We start from the raw sequence: 22935 nt of genomic DNA on the forward strand, positions 1-22935 counted from the left end.
CAGATATACATTTGGTTGTATAATTATGTTGCAGCATGATGAGATCATGGGCAGCATGAGCAGCATGAAGCATGATGAAATCATGAGCAGCATGGGCAGCATGAAGCATGAGGATGGATAAGATCATGGACATGGGCAGCATGATGATAATCATGATTAGTGCAGCATGCAGTGGTGCAGCAAGTGGATCAGATGCAACACTAAGATAGGTGAATCCGTCACCTTGGAGAATCAATGGAATCAGAATGTCTTCATCTCATCGTTATACGAAATGATATATGCTAGATCTAGATAAGTCAAAGAATTGACTTCTGATGTAAATATACTATCTCTCTCTTTGTGCTGAACTTTGAAGATAAAGAAGATTTGATCAAAGGGTTTCCCCACACATTGTGGGGTGTCCCTGGCTAGTGCCACATCTTGTGTCCTTTTGTCTTGGCTTGTCTTCTGTGATTTATATTTATGTTCTATCTGCAGTTTATCTTAATGCTGATGTGATTGCTAACTGTGAAAATTTAAATAAATTGCTCTAGCATAGAACATACCTAAAATTAACAAATGCCCATTCTAAGGCAGGGACTTGATGCCCCCAGCCCCCCTTGTTTAATACTTCAAATGTTACCATTTAAATTTATTTGAGAAAAATCCCTAGAACCATAAGAATATATTTGAAACAAAGTTCTAAATTCTAATAATTTCTTGAAAGCATTAGATTATTATCAGAAGATTAAACTTACCATTTAGAAGACTAAACTCAAATAATTTTTTAAGCACAGAAACAAGAAACACCTACGTCTTATTACCTATGCATGGTAGGGATGAAAGAAGCCATTAAATTCTATGGACTTAGGGGTAGATTTATTTGGCTTCAATATTTACAAAATTGGCTAGTAAGATTCAATGCAAAACTCAAAATAGAGCATAAAGCTGTAAAAAATGGCCCATAATATCTTAATAGCTGTATTGCAGTCCACATTTCACTCTCTCATGTAGAATTAATATTCACTATAGATGTGGACCTCCCAAGCCACGGTGAGAATACAGGTGCTTAATAAGCACGGCATTAAGTTTGAGCCTTGAGCTTTACCAGTTTAAAATCGGAAAAAAATCCCTTAAAGTTGTTAACCTCCGCACATCAATCTTCTTTGATTAATAGGTTGCCCAATCCATTGAAAGAGTTTCGACTCAAAGTTTATTAAGTAAACAGCCGTTCTAACATGCTATTAGTGATACGCCAAACTTGGGCATGTTTTCATCAGCACCACGTTAGCATGGGTTTCTTTTCAAACAATACGACATCAATTACAGCAATGCAGCAATTAACTTAATATGCCTTGCCAACTGAACCAAAAATGTGCATCTTCTCTGCAACAACTGCTTGCATGGACTCCCTCGCGAAGGACATCACATCTATCAAGTCCTTCTTGGGTGTTAGGAGAGCATTCATGTAAGCACTTCGAACTTCTGTGTTGACGTTGAACTTCCTTACTCCAAAGTCTATGCAGGCCTGCAAAAAATATTAAGAATCTTAGTCACTCCGGTTTTCTTTTGGAAACATGAACATCATCGTGAGTTGAGGATGTACGACACTGAAAATAATTTCCTTCTGAAATTCTAAAGAAGCATCATATCTAAACACACTCAAAATTCACAGTGAACGGTGGGAAGGAGGAGAGCATATGATAATTGGTGATTTTGGAATTACGGCAGCTTTACAAATGCTGGTATCTTCCATAAAAATGAACTGAGCATCTTATCAGGCCATTATGCACTGGTAGATGAATCAGATAGAATTCAGTTATCAACAAACGAATGTGTTTTTGAAAAATGTTTCTTTACTATAAATAAAGAAGACATTACATCAGTTATTCAAGGGCCAGGGCAGACAAGAAAACGACGAGGTCTGATTGTTAAGTAAGATCTACACCTCTCACATCCTTCTCAAACTTCTAAGATTGGCCTTATGTATGACAGATATACTGAAAAGACCATAAACAAACTTGATGTTATCTGAGAATATCAGATATTGTGAAGTGACCGCCTGTCAACTTAAAACAAATTAAATGCAAATTACAGAGGTGCAAAATTGATTTAACTCAATTCAGCATATTTTATTTCACTTAAAAGTATTCTTTAACAATTGTTACAAGAATGTATAGATCCGTTGCTAAAATTTTAACCGAATTCTTTAAAACACCATTAAAAGAATGGATAATTTAGTTGATATATTTTAAATTCAGAATATATTCTAATTGATCTACTAGTTAAACAACCCTTAGTCTCACTAAACCTGACCAAGGCCACGTAACAGCTTCCTTTGAGGAAGTATCTTTGAAATATTCTTGTCTGTGAAATGCTTTTTATCCTTGAAGCCATGCAGATGCTCAAGTATAGCTACGTAACATCTATATTTCTATCATGAAAAAGAAAATATTATGCTGGTGCTATATTTTATTTATTCATTTTGCTTAAACTCTTAAAATTGGTGAATCGATTCCTTTTAACTCTCAGTTCCAGTGTTGCTCACGATTATACTTTTTGAATTTGAATGTCAAATAAAAGTAAACAGGTTTACCTTTACAAGCTCTTCAGGCAGTCCAGAAGCTCCATGCAAGACAAGCATGACCCCCTTTCTTGATGCTAGAAAATGTAATTCCTGAACAGGAAAGCAGATACACAATTATATTATGTTATTAGCAAGAATTCTCAGTTTCAGTAGTTGTACAAAGTTGATATAAAAAATAGAATGATATATTCAAAGAGTTAAAGCATAAACAATATTGCTAATTTATGGATGCTTAAAACTTAAAAGTCAGTGTCCACTGTCAAGTCATACATAGATTCAAAAGCAATTTTTGTTTCTGTAATTTTATAGTCTTTCCATGTATCAGGATCATAGACCAAAATCATGGTGATAAAGACAACTTCTAATTTGAAACTCGTGACTTTATTCAAGCTAGAGATGGATTCCTTTCAAGGTTTTGCCCCTGGAACTTATTCCTCAAAATTATATCAAGAAGGGGTCAGCTACAAGTTCAAGATCCACTCCAAAAGATCTGCTACAACTCAGAATGTCTAAGCCTCAAGGTCTGCCACAAATCAAAGTACAACTTCTGCTTCAGGAATTCTACAAGTGTTAAAGTGTGCTACCAAGTTTGCTCCAAACTTCTTCAGTCATCAAGATTACTTCAATCTAGATGCTTCATTAAACTCCCTTTGATTCTGCTCTCCCTTAGGCTTCCTTTCAACACCCTTTTTAATAACACAGACTGAATAAATTTATGCGTGCCCTATGACAGCTCAAAGAGAAGACGGGATACATCCATAGCACCAGTCTTGAAGATCCAAGATCAGGCAGAAGGATCACTTCAGATTTGAAAAATCAATCACAGAGGAAGGGCTGAATGTCACTTTTGTTATGCCCTAAACAAGGCCAAACTCAATCGCAGAATGAAGGGGACATGAAATAGTGCCACAGAGATCTGTTAGGCTCTGCCTCAGAACCAGCGAGCTTAAGCCACAGAACAAGGTTCAGGAGAGGCCACAGTAAGCCGCACACCAGGATCAATTTCGACCACAGATCCAGTGAAAAGAGTTACAAAGAATGCCGAGATAAGCCTCAGGCCTGGTACTAATCCAAGCCTCAGAAGAGGTTCATGAAGTAGCCTCAACAAATGTGAGTATATGCTACAGATGCCTGTCAAGAAGAGGGCCGAGTAGAGCTTAAAGATTATCCTTCAAACCTGCTATTCACCCATTGAATTGCCTCAGACTTGACAAAAAATTCATCACAGAACAGAAACATCTCCACAGAAAGCTATATGAAATGAGTTAGAGAACTTCAGGTATTCGGCCTCCTTCAACAGATCTTCAATGAAGCTCGAGCCCCAGTTTTTTCTTGCTTGGTTTGCTACCTCAGATCCCACGGATTCACTCTGCATTTGTGCATGGTTGGCTTATATATACATGATTTGCAGGGGCTCTTAACTGGGGCCGAATTGAGCACATAATGATGTTTTTATCAATGGTCATGACTGACCTGAACTCTTATCAAGCTGACCTATACAAGGAGGCTTTAGGACACTTAAAAAATAAAAAATTGCCTTTCTTATAATCTCCTTTCAAGCCAGACTTGAACCAATAAATTTAGGCTTCTTAATCTATAAATTTTGACCTTCCTTTTAGGCAAGAAATGAAAGTTAAGGTCAAAAACCCTTGGAGCAAATGTGCTGGTGCGAAACCCATTGATTGGGGCATCAATCTTTAAAAAATAATATCTCTCCAACCAAAAGGACCCACAAAATGTGCCACCTATAAAATGAAATGGCTTAACAAAGGCTACCAAACTAGGAGGCCCTTGCAACCAAATTCAATTGATTTGTGCATGCAAATCATCAAAGGAATGCTGGCCCATTCACCCTTTGACATCAATGACAATTTTTTTAACATGAATATCATTGTTCCAACCCCTTTAACTGCATGTTTGGCATCAACACCAAACCCCACATATAGTTTTAAATCCCATTCGGTCAAGTTGTTGAATTGATCCCATGCTCCTGTGATATGCCTTGTGGATCCACTATCTAGCAGCCATGCACTTACTAGTAATGTGCTTGAGGTAAGGTAGGAAACAAGTGTAGATTCCATCTTGAACTTCCTGGCAAACTTGTCTTGAGCTTTTGTCGATGCAACTATGGTTGGTTGCATTCTCTTTCCCCATTTCTTCATCTTTAGACACTATGAAGCGTAGTGTCCCGTCTTATGAGAAACGAAACACTTGACCTTCGTCGAGTCTTCCTTCGGTTGTGAGATTGACTCCTCACCCATGTTGCTCAAACCTTTGCTCCTCATTGCGTGACTAGAAAGAGCAAGGTTCTCATCATCCCAACTCTTCTGCTATACTCCAGATAAGGTTTCCTCCTAAAGCTCCTTCTCGGTCAAGTCATCCTAGAGTCTGTTCCAATCTAGGAGATGTTCTCTTGCCAAAACGCCCATTACAAATGGAACCCAGAGTTTTGAAAACCCGCTCAAGGTTGTCCCTACAAGTTCATCATCTGGCAAGGCTACCCCAACAACTCCAAGCTGATCTCTAACTTTCTAAACCCTTGTGAGGTATGATGCACCAACGTCTGATTCAATCATCTTGTTGTTCCTGAGCATCTTCCTCAACACCATTTTCCGATTGTGATTATCACTTATATAAGCCCATAAGAGCAGTCCACATCTCAAAGGCACAATCCTTCTTTGTTGGGTGAGGGATTATGTGATTCTTCACACAATCCATGATGATACGTCTGCACTTCTCATCTTTCAACTTATGAGCTACTAGAGCTATAGCATCTGAAGGAGTTGTAATCTTAGTGGTTGCAAACTCCCATAGGTTGTTCTCCTTGATAACCAATGCTATCCTTTCCTTCCATTGACTAAAGTTAGAGGCCCCATCCAACCTGTCCTGGCATCTCAAATCAGTTGATCCCATCTCGAAATCAGAAAATCAACTGACTACCATTCTATGATTGGTACAATCTCTCTCACTCCCTTTGAGGGTTGTAACTTTGTCAATCAATAATATTGTTGTCAAACTCTTGTGGGCCCTAACCACACCTTCAGGCTATTGTCCATATCTGTTGGAAAATATAACTAGGTTCGATCTTCATTAATGTATTTGAGTCATCATGAAATGTACTTGTCAAAAATACAAATAAAATATTTTTTATTATTGTAACAATGACTTATTAAAGCATGGGTTTCATGCTTGGGTCATCATTATATTAGTCAAAGTCCCCATTGTGGACCCCTATGGTTAATATTGAGTTTATATAGCCATTGTATATTCAAAGAGACCCTTCTTGGGATTTTGAACCATGTAAAAAGGTTTACAACTGAGGCAAATATAATTTATGTATCCTCCACACCATGTCAACCTAAAGACACTAACTCGACCTCACTTGGAGCCTATAAATAGACGCAAGTCGAAGTCATTTGGAGCACCTCCTCTCAAGCTAATTCCATATCTCAAGAGAAGCTGGAGAGGTGCGAAGTAGTTCGAAGTGGGTCTACAGAAGCTGAAGGAAGTGCGAGTTGGGTGGCGTCTAAGGAGAAGAAGAAAATTGAACTTTTGGTGCCTCTCTCTCTCTGTTTCGTGCCCTAATTTGGAAGATCGAAGTCTTCCAAGTTTCACTGATGCCAGAAGTTGCTGCATAGTCGAAGTTGCTGGAAAAGAGGTCGAAGATATGAGAGGATAACTTGGTGTGGAGGGAAGGTTTGGTCTTTGTCTAGGGTGAAGAGTCTCAAAGAATACTATTGAAAGGAAGAATTTTTGACTGGGTTTTCCCCTCGAGGGGGGTTTTTCCCTGGCATAGTGCCTACATCTTGTGTCTCTTGTTTTGTGATCTTCATACACACATAATATGGTAATTTCTTGATGAAAGATAAGATAATAAAGAAGTAAAAGAAGCCAACACCACTCACAAGTAATTATCAAGAAAGGAGAATCAAACCCTAATCTATTTGCATTGATTTTCCAACATGGTATCAAAGCTAAGGTAAGGAAAAGTCAAAGATCGCTTTGTTGGCATGGATTCTCCCTCTTTGATGAACTACATAAGAATGGGTATCAACATTGCTAGAAGCTGGATCAAGAATATCATATACTACTCATTCAACAAGGTCAAAAGTCAAGGATTCTTGGCTACTCAAAAGTCACGACATATGATAGAAGAAAGTAAACAACTTCATACACTATCAAGGAGTCATGTTCTCATGCAGTGGAATTGGGTGACAACAAAAGCTATGATGTTAGAGGCCTGGGATCAACATCGTTGAAACTGGAAAATGGATAAAAGTGTTGATTTGGGGTAGCATCGGATGTGCTCTAGCCATGAAAATTGGTGGAGAGGCTAAAGCACATGAGATCTCCAAGATCTAGAAATGGTTTGGACAGATTGTACCCGGTTTGGGAGATATTAAAATAATTAATATTTTTAATGGAGTTCCTAAGTCTAAACTTAGGAAAAATAAAATATTAATGGGTATTAATATAAAACTGGGTTAGAAAGTTCCAAAAGTCATGGATCAAGCCAAATCTAATCTTAGCCATTGATTAGAGATGTGATCTCAGACGTTGAAAGACCAACAGGAAAAGTATAAGAGGAGGCTTGAGGGTCAGTTGGAGAACACACCAGAGTGATCAGTGATTCGTTTTGCTTGAGCGGGGTTGCTAAGCAAAGTTGAATCAATGATCAGCAGTGAGGGGCAGTGAGTACTGGATAGAGAGGCAGAGACAGTGCTGAGAGACCAGCGCAGAGGCAGAGAGCGAGAAGTAGCAACCAGAGCAGGCCACGCAGAGCCCATCTGAGAAAGCATAGAGCCCAGAGGGCCTACATCATCCATGTAGAGAGTAGCTGGTGTAACATAGAGGGTCCTAAAGGCTGCGCAGTGCCTCAGAGGGCTGACGCAGAGGGTTTGGGGTTGACACAAAGGCCAGAAGGGCCAGTGCAATGCTTTAGAGAGGCTGGAGAGGGTTTCGTGGGACAGGTTTTTTGAATACCTATTTCCGAATAGAGAGGTATGTTGGAATTTCTAATTCTATCTATTAGAAATTCTTCCTATACTATTTGATTTATTTCTTCCTACTTGTTCAGTTACTTAACAAGTTATTTACCATGTAAATACTGTAAATAAATACAAGTACAATATCAACACATACAAATCATAAACTGAAAGAAACAAGCACACAAGTGACACCTTTGTTTTTGGACTAATGTCCTCGAAAAAACCCAATGCGGGAAAACCGATGCAACTATTTAGAGGGTTTTATTATTATGTTGTTTTAGAATACAACCAGGGTGCCAGAAATGGCTCACCCAACAAAGAATGATCTTGGCAATAGTACTTCTCAGTCGAAGACAAATATTCCGGTTAAATCACCGGATGAATGATCCCACAACAACAATACAACTTTCTGTTGCTTTGCATCACCCTGATAGGGACTGTGTTACCCTATCTAGCTCTCTAGCTCCAATCTGTCCCATGAAATCTCCCAGCGCTACCTCTAGGGTCTGCGTTAGCCTCTCTGGCCCAACGTCAGCCTATCTGGCCCAACGTCAGCCTCTCGGGGCTCTGCGTCAGCCTCTGGAGCCTCTGTGTCTCACATGCTGGCCCTCCTCAAGCTCTGCGCAGCTCCTGGTTGCCTCTGCGTGGCCTTTGGCTACCTCTTCGTGGCCTCTGGCTGGCTCTGCGTCAACCCTCTCCCAGCTTCTGCGCTGATGCTTCCAGTACTAACTCTGCCTCTCTGCTATGTATTCACTGCCCCTCAGCTGCAACTCAGATCACTTCACTCAATTTCCTTAACAAATCTTGCCCCAGAAAATCAAGTTCTTGATCTCTCTCATTGTGTTCTCCAACTGACCCTCAAGCCTCCTCTTATACTTTTCTCATTGGTCCATCAACGGCCGAGATTAAATCTCTAATCAACGACTAAGATTAGATTTGGCTTGATCTATGACTTTTGGACCATTCTAACCCAGTTTTATATTAATTCACATTAATATTTTATTTTTCCTAAGTTTAGACTTAGGAACTCCATTAAGAATATTAATTAATTTAATATCTCCCAAACTGGTTAGATTCTGCCCACACCATTTCCGGGTCTTGGAGATCTCATGTGTTATAGCCTCTCCACCAATTTTCATGGCTAGAGCACATCGGATGCTACCACAAATCAACACTCCCTCTTAGGGAGCACTGTGCTCTAGTAATACTCCTCACTGAGTATCACCATGATCATCCAGCATTGGTCCTTGTGCTGATGCTAGGCCTCCCTGCCCAACATCCTCTGCACTGCTGCATCATGTACTGCTACCCATGGCTCTACCATTGCCACTGCTGCATCTGTACGATAGCTCCCTCTGCATCTGTGTTGCTGCCCATGGCCCTGCCACTGCCACTGCCACTGCTGCATCTGCACTGCATCCCCTCTCATCATGCTGCATCGTGCTACCTATAGCACTGCCACTGCTGCACTGCAACTCAGTTTCTGAGAAGTAACTGTTCCTCCCAACTCTGACAACTCTGTTAGGCTAGAGACACTTCCGATGCTGAAGCTCCCTCTGTCGCTGATAAGTGCTCCCTCTCTAACCTTTGCGTTGCTGCAACAACTCCATGCATCTCGCATTGCTGCCTCACGCTGTTCTAGGACTCCTGCACTATAGCTCTCTGTCGCTCTATCTGCATCTGTCTCTACCGACACTCGCTAATCCTGCTACTCCTTTTCGAGGCTCCCATAGCTAGGTATAATCCAAGAGGTTGGGTACCTCGAGGATCCTACCCCTCACCTCCTGTAGTCCGTTGACTACAACTCGATGTCTCCCCACCTCTTCTCTCGAGGTGCATGAGCACTCATGGCACAGTCGTCATCAGTCTCCATTTCCTTCTCCACCTTAGTCGGTGCAACCTTGGTCTCAGAAGCCTCTCCCTTGCTCTTCTTCCTAGGACACTGGTTCACATAGTGACCTAGTTCCCCACAATGGAAGCACTTGACCTTGGAGACATCCTTCTTTTCTCTTCTCCTGCTTTCCCGTAGATGTGAGAGTTGCATCTTCTTCTTCCTCCTTGATTCTGACCCCTTTTCCACTACTCCCAGCCTTGGACACCAAAGTTTGTAATATTTGTTTACCCAAAGGGACTTGAATGCTAAGCAAAGACAATGGAGTGAATTCTTAAGTGAGTATGACTTTGGAATTTCATATATTAAAGGGAAAGAGAATGTAGTGGCCGATGCTCTAAGTAGAAGACCAAGGATCTTTTCCCTTATACCCATCAAGGTAGACTTATGGGAGCGAGTGCTAGAACATCTCTTAGAAGATAGTTGGTATTTAAAAGTAAGATCTAGGCTTGATAGTAAAGGTCCAAAAGAACCTAAGTTTGAAGGATATGAACTAAAGGATGACGTGTTGAATAATCTAAGGCATCTAGGTTATGATGAGATTCTTCCGACAATGATAACAATTTGTGAAGTACTTTTTACTTTCCTTATTAGCACAATCTTCTCTTATTATTATTAGTGTGTGTTCTCTTATTTCATCAAACAACTACCAAAACAAAAGGAGACAAGAACACAAGATGTTGGCTCTCAGCCAGGGCAAAACCTCTCTCTCCTAGAGAGGAAAACCCTTCTGCAAATTTCTCTTATTGAAGCTTCAATTGACAAATGCCAAACCCTAGACCCTTGACAAGAAGATCCTCCAAGCACAAGTCAATCCTTTCCTTTTGATCCGAGATCACTTCCTCTTGCAGCACTTTGTCCTCCTTCTTTGTCCTTCTTCTGACAACTGATAGCTTTATTGCAACAACCCTAGTTTGCATGCCCTAGAAGGGACATTCTTCTTTCCTTCCTTCGCTTGAGATGTAGGATTTCTTAATTAGGAAGAGGACCTTATTCTTAACCCAACTAAGCTCTTTTCTCTGATGTAGTTGCAGATCTGGGACAACAGTAGTATGGCCCTAATTCTTCGCACGTGTGAGGGGATACCTTCAAGAATTGCAGCTATGCATGCTCTCTTTCCTTTGCTTGAGTAGTCTCTTCCTTTGCTGGAGTAAGAGGCCTACTTAGCACTCTTTGCTAGCCCAAACAAGCTTCTTCGCATGACTGTAATAATAGGTCTGATGTGGTAGCAGAATGAGCCTCTTCTCTTTGCACATGTGACTGTAATAAGGCCTGAAATCGTCCTTCCAAACTCGGCCTTCTTCCCTTCCTTCTTCGTTGAAGTAGAGACACCTTCTCTTGCCTTCTTCACACCCTTTTCTAGTCCTCTTTTTCACAAATTTCAGAGATCACTTGGTGGTCTTTTGGTGAGGTCAAATGGCCCTATATATAGGAGTTTGTCCCTCCTATTGGGCCGACTTGATCAATTGAGGCCGACTTGTCTTTTAAATTCCAAATTACTTCTTTTATTGAGGCCGACATATGGAGGAGGCTTATGACTTTGCTTGGAGGTCATTCTTTGACTCTAGTGCATAGATTTACATAGTGTAACATGCCCACAAGGGTCTTTAAACAATTACAATGAATCTTTGACTTTCCTAGAAACACTCAAACATGTGCTTGACCTATGCAATGAGCAAGAAACTCATTTTTACAATTTACAAAAATAATATTTCTTTTCTTTTACAAGTAAAAAGATCAAAATTACATTTATTAAGACCGAATCTAGTTACACTTTCTTCAACATGACGGATTGCTACGATTCCATGGCATAATGTATATTCCTAATAGTGGAAATATTCGAAACACCATCCTTAAGGAAGCCCATAGAGCATTGTATTGTGCACATTTTGGCGTAACGAAAATGTATGTTGATACATAGAAACTCTTCTTTTGGGCAGGCATGAAGAACAATATTGTCCAATTCGTTGCAAAATGTCTTGAATGTCAGCAAGCGAACATTGACCATCATCACCCAGCGGGTCTATTGCAACCTCACGACATTCCTATGACTAAATGGGAAGTGATTTCTATGGATTTTATCATGGGGCTACTTTTGAACCCACTAAGGCACAATGCCATTCTGGTGATGGTAGATAAACTAACAAAAAGTGCCCATTTTATTCCTGTAAAAGATAATTATGAGGTTGCTGGCGTGGCTCAGGTATTTATAAATGAAATCATTAGATTTTAGGAGTTCCTAAGAAGATCATGTTGAAGAATGTAACTAGGTTTGGTCTTCATAAATTGTATTGAGTCACAATGAAATGTATTTATCAAAAGAAAGAACAAATTTTTTTATTATTATTAATATGACTTATTAAAGCATGGGTTTCATGCTTGGGTCATCATGTTTTAGGTCAAAGTCCCCATTGAGGACTTCTAGGATTTATTCTGAGTCATTAGAGTCATTGTCCATCTAAAGAGACCATTCTTGGGCTTTTAAATCATGTAAAAATAATTATTATTGAGTCAAATAAGCTATTTGTCACCTCCACACCAAGTCGGCCTCAAACAGGGTAATTCGACCTCACCAGAAGCCTATATATTGAAGCAGTTCAAATTCATTTGGAGCACTCACTAACACTCACAAGTTCGATATCTAAGAGAAGAAGAGCAAAAAAAGTGCGAAGTTGCTGGAAGAAGGAAGATCGAAGTTTTTGGGTTTGTCTCTCTCACTCGTGTGGATTTACTGGGATATTTGTTGGAAGGACGAAGATACTGTTGGGTCGAAGTTGTTGTTGGGCTAACTATTGGGTCGAAGTTGTTGCTGGGCTAACTGTTGGGTCAAAGTTGTTGTTGGGCTAACTACTAGATCGAAGTTGTTGTTGGGCTAACTGCTGGGTCAAAGTTGTTGCTGGATCGAAGTTTTGTTGCTGCTACAAGTTGTTACTGCTAGGTCGAAGTTATTGTTGAAAGGGTTATCATCTACAGAAGGAAGAAAAGGCTGACTTGGTGTGGAGGAAGTTTGTGTCTAGGTCAAGAGTCTTGGATTATCTCGTGAAGTTATTAAGGAAGAGTTGTTGACTAGGTTTTCCCCTAGATAGGGGTTTTGCCTTGGCTGTCCGCCTAGATCTGGTGTCTGTGATCTTTGTGCTATTGTTTTGGTAATTGCTTAATGAACTAAAGATAAAAGAGGAACCTAAGAATATCACAAGTAATTATCAACATAAAGAAAATCTTTCTGCCTTTTTAATTTTCTAACATGGTATCAAATCTAAAGTGAAAAAGGGAAAAAGGAAGCTCAAAGATCTATTGAAAGAAGAATAAGGAGTTTTGAATAAGGGTCATCAAAAGGATCATATAAAAAAGTCAAATCTATCATCTTCAAGGACAATGTCTGACTCAATAAAGGGAGAAAACGAGCTAGAAGGAGCATCTAAGTACAGGGCTTGGAAGAAGAGGATAGACCACATCCTCGAAAAGAATAAAGTTTTAGATCTAGTCAAGGAAAGGTAAAGAAGACTACTAATGAGTCAAGTGATGCAGAAAAGGAAAAATTTAGGGAAATAGAAATATTGGCCATGACTCTAATGGTGAATGGAATAAAGGATAACCTCATCCCCTATATCTGCACAAGAGATGTATGAGGCATTATCAAAATTATTCACTATCAAGAATCTTGGACAAATAGCAAGTCTTAAAAATGAACTAAGATCTATAAAGATGACAAAGGAAGACACTGTGGCATCCTTCTTTGTGAGAATAGCTAGATTAAGAGATGAACTCCAGGCAATTGATGAGATAGTATCGGAGAAGGAGCTTGTAATCACTGCACTTCTAGGTTTACCAACATCATGGAGTGCCTTCTCATCAGGTCTCAACAGCTGGAAGGAGACTCCTACATTTGAACAACTATGGAATGCATGCAATCAGGAAGAAGTCAGAATTTCTCTAGTAAGCAACAAGGAGAATGAAGAAGAAAAAGTTTCAAATGCCTACTCCGCTCATCACAAGAACAAAGGATCATTCAAGAAGTCTAAAGGGCCTAAAAGGAAGATAGACATATCCAAAATCGAATGCTACAACTATCACAAGATGGGTCACTATAAAAGTGATTGTCCTGAAAATCCGAGAAATAGAAAGAGAGAAAGGGAATATGCAAATGTTGCTGATGAAGGACCTCCAAAGAAGAACAAGAAGGAAGAATTTGAAGTCCAAGACTTATTTTCTAGGGACTCTATCCTTCTACTCTAAGCTTTTGATTTGTTTTGTATTTTGATTTCTAGCACTTATAGGTTTAACATTCTTTGGAAAGATGTTGAATTGTTTTAGTTATAGGTATCCCTCGAGATTGGATTAAGAGGGGACCCTCACCACTTTTCCAAAGATAAGTATCTTACTCCCTATATTATCTTTCATCTTTGGTTTTCCTTTTCTTATCTAGATATGTTTATAATAAATGTTAATAACATTTCTTTTTATATTTTCCTTGTCTAGGAAAAGCTTGTTGATATGCTCAAGGGCTATGAAGAAGACCTCACAAGACAAAGCATAGAAGTCCTATTGGAATTGATGCCCTATAAGTTTTGTCTAGAAAAACAACTCAAAGGTATGTCTTAGACTATAAGTGTTGTTTCTCTTCAAGATAAAGGTACATTCACACATTCTAAATGAATTTGCTTCACATTACTAACAAGTGTTATGTCTAGGACCTTTGAATCATAGAGATACTTGTTTGGGAGATTAATCATTAGATTGAATCTACCCTCATTAAAATCATTACGTTTATGGAACCCTAAAAGGTTCTTTGTAAAACCCTAGCCTAAGGGTATGCAAATGTGAAAAACCCTAGTCTACTTAGGGTTACTAATGAAGCATAGAAAATAATAATCTTTTGATATTTGGGGTTTTTATGGTAATTTCATGTTTGGAGTCTTGGTATTGTGATGGAAACCCTAGTCCTTTAGGGTTGGATGGTAATGTGTTCATAGACCTTGAAGTTTTGGTAAATTAGGGTTTGTAAGTAAAACCCTCATGTATCAAGAGTTAGCTCCTAAGAATGAATCCCTAGGTAAATGTTTGTCTGTTTGATCCAAACCTAAGTCTGATCTAGATTGTTATATGTTTGACTTTAAATGTATTGATGTTTGAATCTTGGGATTGTCCTATATATGTTATACTTGTGCATAATTATCCTAGATATGTATTTGTGCTAACCTATTTGTTGATAAGTTCTAGGGTTTGTAACTAAGCCCTAGTAGAAGTTTGATATGATGTGATGATGTTGTTTCCATTATGATGTTAAAATCTAGGGATTACAACAAACCCTAGTAGAAGTTGGTCATGTTGTTGAAACCTTGGATTGTGTTATAATTGTTTTATTTGTTGATATCTAAGGCTTAGTGTCTCATGCATGGAATCTAGGGTTTGCATTAAATCCTAGTAGAAGTCGAACATATGAATTTTAAAGTTGTTGGATGCATTGTAGAATTATACTTGTTTGAATTGCTTCTAGGGTTTTAAATATAGTATAGTAGAGTATGTCATATCTTTGGAAGAAATATTGAGGTGTAAAGACCAACACAATTTAAATCATTACATTCTACAGAATTGACAATTACAACAACCATTAATTTCCACAAAATTTACACTAATTCAGTCAATTACAGTGTATGCATAATTCACCAATTTAATTCACATTTTCATACCTGGTTCCCTGATTTGATGTCAATTCCTTGCTGATGTAGCTCCAATTACTTCTGATACCAAATGACTAAATCCTCCCCGCCAAGTTGAGCACAACCTTGGTACTCAACTTCAAAATACTTTTTAATTAGAGTATTTTACTCCCTCGTGCCCAAAAGCCTCAAGAATAATTGCTCAGTCCTGAAATTTCGATTCAGATACCCAACTCAGAATTCAATCTCCCATTCTCATTATTCTTTTACTTCCCAACCAATCTCCCCTTCTACCTCAGCATGCTTGGGATAAATACTCTTCTCAGGCGGTCACCACCTTCTTCCACTGCCTTCATTTAGATTTTATTCGATTTTATTTGACAGGTAAGGCTTTCATATGTAATGGGAGATGGGGTGTGTTTTTAGTTTGATATGATTGACGTAGTTAAATTTAAATGATTTTTGACTTTTATAAAGTTTAATTTATAATAATAAAATCTAGATATATATAAACAATAATGTGACTTATAACTCAACTCTGTAATGATCAACATTTACATTAGAAGGATTGGAATTGTAAATTTTATTTAACAACCTGGTAAGTACAAAGCAGTGTTACTTGGGAGTGGGAGCGAAAGCGGGGAGCGGGAGTGACATTTTTAGAAGCTCCCAGTTTGGGATCGAATCCCGAAGCGTTTTTTATATCATATATATATATATATATATATATTTATATTTTGATACATATATGTCAACAAAAACATGTAGAATAATGAATTAGATATAAAAAACATAAAAAAACATAGATTAACCAATATAACAACAATCATCTAGAAGTTATAATCTTCATCAACCATGTCCACAAGTTAGTAACATAGTAACATACAACATATTGAGTCTCATGATTCATCAATCTTAAAGTTTCAAGCTTTCAAAATTCAATATATAACATTTATCATCATTGATCAACAAAGTTGTACTTGTAAGCTAAGTGTAACCATTACAACAAATAATATCTAACATGAAATGAAATGTTATAAATGAAATGAAATGAAACAACTTTCAACTTTTATGAAGCATCATATTCATAATTCATTACTAATGAGTTATAAATGCCAACTTCAAACTTAAATTGTCATATATTCTATAAACAAATATCATAATAAATATGAAAGAGTCAATAGTTATAAAAACTACTAGAAACTAGAAAAGAGAAGTAAATCTATTATCTATTTCTTATGCTTGGGCCTCTTGCCACCACAAGAAATGTCTAATTTTTTAGTCTTGTTGGAAAATCAGGGTCTTTGTGATTAATATCACCCTCTAAGCATTAATATCCAGAGGTATCTTTGTCATTACCTCTATCTGTATAGGGATCTTTGTCATTAATATCACCCTCTAAGCATTAACATAAGATAGAAAAAGCATAGCATGTCAAGTCAAGATTTTGTTTGAGTGATGCATACATTTTTAGGAGGGTCATGACAGAGGAGTTCAACAAACAATGTCACTAACATCAAGGTACATAGAGGGATTGGTGCTCTTGATTAAATAGGAGCTCCATGCCCTAATACATGACAAAATTCAATGGAAACATTGCAATCCCCCAATCCTGAAATCTTGAAAAACTGATAATTCTGCTGGATTTTGAATGAAATCTAAAATTCTACTTTCTCCATATGAAATCCAATGAGGCCGGAACCACTCTCAAACATCCTGAGTCATTTCATGGTAATCAGTGTTCCACGGGGACTCGCCCCCCCCCCTAGGGGTCTAGTTTCCTCGCTCCCCCACGCACCGGGGACTTGGGGACGAGTACGGGATGTTTCCCCACGCTCCCAAAATGGAGGAAACTCAGGGGGACGTGCCAAGGAAACGTTTCCCTTCCCTGAGGGGGCGTTTCCGAAAAGGGGGATGTGGGGGGACGTGGGGGGTCGAGAGGGGGCGGGGGGGGGGGGGGGGGGGGGGGCGAGAGGGGACGTGGGGGGACGTGGGGGGGTGAGGGGGGTCGTGGCACACCTTTAATGCATTAAAAACCATTTTAATTAACTAAACGCTGAACTTAATCTTTAATTAAGAGTTAATTAACGTTTAGGGTTTTGGAAAATCGTTGTTTCATGTTATAAAAACGGCACCCTGAACCATGAACAACACACTCACAGCCTTTGCAAGTTCGCTGAGCGCTCCACTCACAGCGTTGGATTTCACTGTTCGAATTTTAATAAACAGTGCCTGCATCATTATTGAGTGTATTAGGAATTGTATACAAAAGGTAAATTACCAAAAAAAAGTTAGTGAATTAATACAATTTGTTGAAAGTGCAAGCTAGGAAAACCAAGACCTTGAATCGGTTCAATATGGGCTCTCCCCATTCATGGTGATAGTAGGTTTAGGAAAAGAGCCTACTGTCACATGTTCTGAAAAGTGGATTTGACTATTTTGTTTCCAGGAACCAATTAACCACAAGTTTGGGTGAAAAATCCGACTTGTAAAAACTTAAAAGACTGCCTCCTTGACTACCATGCGTTGTGTTGATGAGACCTGACTGAAATATAATATTGTTGATATAATAAGACCTGATTAAAATACAGAATGTTAATATTCCACCAGCCACCCAAATACTTTCCTAGATGATTTCTCAAAATTCTACCCTGACATCTAATTTTGATCCCATGAGAACTTAAAGGGTTCAAAATATACATTCGCTCAAAGAAAAAAACCAGCAGGCTCTGTAAAATGGAAACTAACTAAGCAGTTAACAACATGAAAAGAAGAAAGTAACTTCCACTTACGTGTCTATCATTTTTTGCATGAGATTGCCGATGGAAAAATCTATGGCACAAGGTTATGGCTGTCACAATGGTTACCTGGGAATTGAATAAACAATAGACAGTCAGCCTATTACTATATTAGGCCTATGGTCTTTACCTGTGGAAAAAGCATCAAGGTTCTGTTTAGTCCAAGTTCCAAAAATGATTTCTTTTAGACTTTTTCTCTAGGTTAGCAGTATCTAAAACAGAATTGTGAAGGTATATCAGACCTATGGGCTAGTCCTATGGAAGCATTGCCAAATAGGCTATTCATATATTAATATTATCAGTTGAAAATCTACGGCCTGCTTAACTAATATGTCAAGAACTTAGAAGTCCAGTTTCTCAAAATCATTATACATAATCCACTATATTTCTGAGTTCTCTCTATGTTTAAGTTTTCTTCTAAGAAGGATTGTGTAAATTTTCAAATTCATTGCTTTCTTGCTCCAGGAATTCATATCAATGATCATGCTTTGCAACTTTTCAATTTAAACCAAATTGTCATAGTGGACTCAATTAATAAATTATATTTTATATTTATAAATTTTTAAGACGCTGACGCTCCCCCACGTTTCCTAAAAAATGGTAGGAAGCTTTTGCATAGGCCGCTCCCGCGCCCCCTCGCTCCCTCGCCCCCTTGTCCGGAACCTTGGTGGAACATTGATGGTAATGTTAAAAATTTAAGTAAAAGGATGAATCATTTTCATCTTTTTACTTCAAGAATTTAACATTACCATGAATAGCATATCAATACTAAGGACATAGACTTGATCATTAAGCTTCCCCACTCAAAAATTATTTGTTTCTTTAAAAAAAATTGCATTTTGAACATTACTACAAAAGAAAAATTGCAAAAAAAGCGAAACGCTCCCAAAAAGGCAGGGAGCGAAATTTTTTTTAGGGCGCGCGCTCCTGAAATCGCTCCCTTTTCAGGAGTGATTTCGGGAGCTTTCAGAAGTGATTTCGGGAGCGCGCTCCCACCCAGAGCGCGGATTGGGAGTGAGATCGGGGGGGGGGGGGGGGCGCTTCCCCGCAACACTGGTACAAAGTATTTAATATGTATATTTGAGTGAATGGTGTAAATTCTGTAGAAATTAACGGCTACTGTAATTGTCAATTATGTAGAATTTAATGATTTAAATTGTGCTAGTCTTTACATTTGGTATCAGAGCTAATTGGAGCTACATCAGCAAGGAATTGACATCAAACTAGGGAACCAGGTATGAAAATGTGAATTCAATTGGTGAATTATGCATACACTGTAATTGACTTAAATGGTGTAAATTATGTAGAAATTAATGGCTGCTGTAATTGTCAATTCTGTAGAGTTTAATGATTTAAATTGTGTCGGTCTTTACATTTGGTGTCAAGAATGGGATTGATTTGAAAATTTATAAATTGTGCAAATGGGGATAGGTTTATTCATGCCCTAGTTTCTATATTCTATACAAAAATGAGTTCCAGGGACAAAAGGAAGCGGAACAACTATTTATTCTACCCCTGTCAATTAGGGCCCGAAGGAGTGCGTTTATTTTATTTTTTTTTTGGCCAGTGGTGTAGCATTCTGTTATCTTGCTATTCCTCTGAACCTATTGGATTAACGAATGGTGATCCCGAGTCACAAGGTCAGCTATTCCCAAACTGAAGAAACGATTCGAGACAGGAGGGACAGCAAGCTGCCCACCCAGGTCAACGGAAGTACGGGCTTTAGCTAGACATATATGTATGTTCGCTTACAAAGCATACTTGTGATATTGGAACTTCTGCCTTATCGAGTATGTTAACCTATTTTCCAATTGGTTCATTCGGCATCAACGAATGTTAATAACAATATGGGTCTGAACAAAGCAACTACTTTCATCAAATATATGCTTTAAAGGAAACTGAAAATAATAAGCCCATCAAAAGAAGACTAGGGTCACGGTCTAAAATTTGCAGTATTGCAGACATGTTAGAAATCATACATGAGGGATTGTATTTAGAATTCTTACAAGGTCCGAGAGGTTGAACCTGCTCTGATACAAAATGTAAAATAGTATTTAAATAAAATAAATTAAATTAAGTAATCTACATATTACTCTGACATTCTAAAATACTTGGACGGATCAAATTCAATTGATTTTCATTTCATGGTAGCCTACTACTCATCGAAAAATCGATTTACAATAATAGTGTAAGTTAGGCGAATTTGGAATTTATTAGTAGATTTTAGGGAAATCAAAATACAACTGAACTTTTAAGGCACTGATTTTTATGTTTTTAATAAATTTCTGAGTGCACTCTATTGCAATTTCATTGAGAGGCCAAAAGCGTGAGTGTGTCAGGCATTAGTGTACGTAGATTACTTAATTTAATTTATTTTATTTAAATACTGTTTTACATGAGGCCCTAGATATAATGAGACTGATATCTTGATTGAATTACTAATGTGATCTAGGGGTTATATCCTAATCCAAGCAAAAGAAGTTGAAGTATAAAAGTATGTGTCTCTTGTTGATTATGAACATAACTAAGCTTTGGTATTTAGTGCTTTCATATGGTTAACTTCATGCTTCTATATGTATGTATTTGGTTGTACTTGCTATCTAAGTTGTGCATGTACATAATCTTCAAGATGATGAAGATGTTCGTAAGTAAAGTTGATTTGATAAGCATGATGAATGAAGTTATATGAATGATGATGATCAAGAAGGATGGAAGCCATGAAAGATTCTCTAATGTCATAGAAAGAAGTTGATCTCCCCAAGTTAAGAAGTCGAGATAAAAGGAAGGATATCTTCCAAGTTAAGAGGGAGGGCATATTATAGTCATGATGGATACCTTGAAGAAGAAAATTGGAGAATGAATATTGAGGTGCTGCTGAAAGAAGGAAAGCAGGGTTTGGTTGTTGCATGTGAAGTAGGAAAGGAAGTTGAATGATTGAGGAAACCTTTGTCAAGATTTGTTTGGGAAGCCTCGAAGTCCTATTGTGATGAATTGTGAGGTAGCATCAAGAAGTCAGAAGACCCCGAAGGTTTGTGTTTACTCATGAGTATTTGAAAGATTGTTATTGATTAAGGGGTTGTGAATGTTCAGGTAAATCTCTCAAGGTTTTTGAAAAGCATGCTTGAGGTTAGAGAGATTTGATATGTTAAGGAGATTTGATATGTTGAGGCATTGAGTGTGTATAATGCTTGGGAGGACATCTAGTCGACATATGCCTTGATGTCTAGTTCCCGAAGTAGTAGGGAGGATGGCGTTCATCATAGAGCTCTGACCTTGCATTACGCACCTAGATCCTCGGTTTGATGGTTAGCAATTAAGCCTAATGGTACCCAGAGAGGCTGAAAGCTTTATTCCATCTTAGTCCCACCTGGATAGATTACCTTGGTCAGGAATCTAGTTCGTGGCACCATAAGTGCCTAAACTCATCATGGTTTATGTGCTTTGAGATCTTCCATGTACTTGTATATGTAAGTATGAATACCTCCCTTGTTAAGAGGGAGTGTTAAAGAATGTAACTAGACTCGGTCTTAGGTCATCATGTTTTAGGTCAATGTCCCCATTGAGGACTTCTAGGATTTATTTTGAGTCATTAGAGTCATTGTCCATCTAAAGAGACCCTTCTTAGGCTTTTAAATCATGTAAAAAGAATTATTATTGAGTCAAATAAGCTATTTGTCACCTCCATACCAAGTCGGCCTCAAATAGGGTAATTTGACCTCACCAAAAGCATATATATTGAAGTTGTTTGAATTCATTTGGATTACTCACTCACACTCACAAGTTTGATATCTGAGAGAAGAGCAGAAAAGTGCGAAATAGCTGGAAAAAGGAAGATGGAAGTCTCTGGGTTTGTCTCTCTCTCACTCATGTGGATTTACTGGGATATTTTTTGGAAGGACAAAGATACTGCTCGGTCAAAGTTGTTGCTGGACAGGAGTTTTGTCGCTGCTACAAGTTGTTGCTGCTAGGTCAAAGTTATCATTGAGAGAATTATCATCTACAGAAGGAAGAAAACGCTGACTAGGTGTGGAGGAAGTCTGTGTCTAGGTTAAGAGTCTTGGATTGTCTCGTGAAGTTATTAAGGAAGTGTTGTTGACTGGGTTTCCCCTAGATAGGGGTACTTCCCTGACTGTCCTCCTACATCTAGTGTTTGTGATATTTGTGCTATTGTTTTGGTAATTTCTTGATGAACTAAAGATAAAAGAGGAACATAATAAGAATATCACAAGTAATTATCAACATAAAGGAAATCTTTTTGCATTTCTGATTTTGTAACAGATCATATTGGATAGGGATCCATGATTCACTTCAAGATTTTGGACTTGTATGCAGTTAACCTTAGGAACTCAACTAAATTTAAGTACAACTTATCATCCCGAGACTGATGGGAAAACGGAAAGGGTGATCCAAGTAATAGAAGATATGCTAAGTAGTAAGGATTTACATTATGGATCAACAAACACACTGGGAAAAGTACTTGCCCTTGAATGAATTTGCATACAATAACAGTTACCATAGTTCAATCGGAATGCCTCCATTTGAAGTATTATACGACAAACCTTGCAGAACACCGTTAAGTTGGGACAAGTTAGAAGATCAAGTGATAGTAGGGCCAAAATTAATTTAAAAGATGGAAAAGCAAGTAAACAAATTAGACAACAATTATTATGAAGCACAAGATAGACAAAAAAGTTATGTCGATACTCATAGGACAGATAGGAATTACAAAGTAGGGGATCAGGTTTTCATCCGCATCAGACCAAACAAAAATACCATTCAGTTTGGAAAAGGAACAAAGTTGTTGCCTTGGTTTATTGGGCCATTTAAAATTTTGGAAAAAGTTGGACATGTCGCCTATCATTTTGCACTGCCACCCCACTTGCATAAAGTTCATAATGTTTTTCACATATCTATATTAAGATAGTATATAGCCGACAAATCACATAACCTTCAATGGAAGGAACTGCAGGTATTAGATGAGGGAACCATTTCGATCGAACCATTACGTATACTAGAATATCGTGTTCAATAG

General features: G+C 38.1%; 1 protein-coding gene across 1 annotated transcript in view; it reads right to left on the reverse strand.

The window, feature by feature from the left end:
- Positions 1-928: 928 nt before the first annotated feature.
- Positions 929-22935, reverse strand: part of LOC149251276 (ketose-bisphosphate aldolase class-II family protein) — a 457406-nt gene continuing 435399 nt past the window's right edge. The window contains exons 42-43 of the mRNA XM_089459330.1: positions 2576-2656; positions 929-1507 (exon numbers count right to left, since the gene is read on the reverse strand). Of these exons, the coding sequence (XP_089315456.1) occupies positions 1325-1507; positions 2576-2656 (264 nt within the window). The 3' untranslated portion in view covers positions 929-1324. The remainder of the gene's footprint in view (positions 1508-2575; positions 2657-22935) is intronic.

Source organism: Pinus tabuliformis, chromosome 7 (genome assembly GCF_031772625.1).
Source record: "Pinus tabuliformis cultivar Carrire ecotype Pingquan chromosome 7, CPIR1, whole genome shotgun sequence".
In the NCBI taxonomy this organism is placed as follows: Eukaryota; Viridiplantae; Streptophyta; class Pinopsida; order Pinales; family Pinaceae; genus Pinus; species Pinus tabuliformis.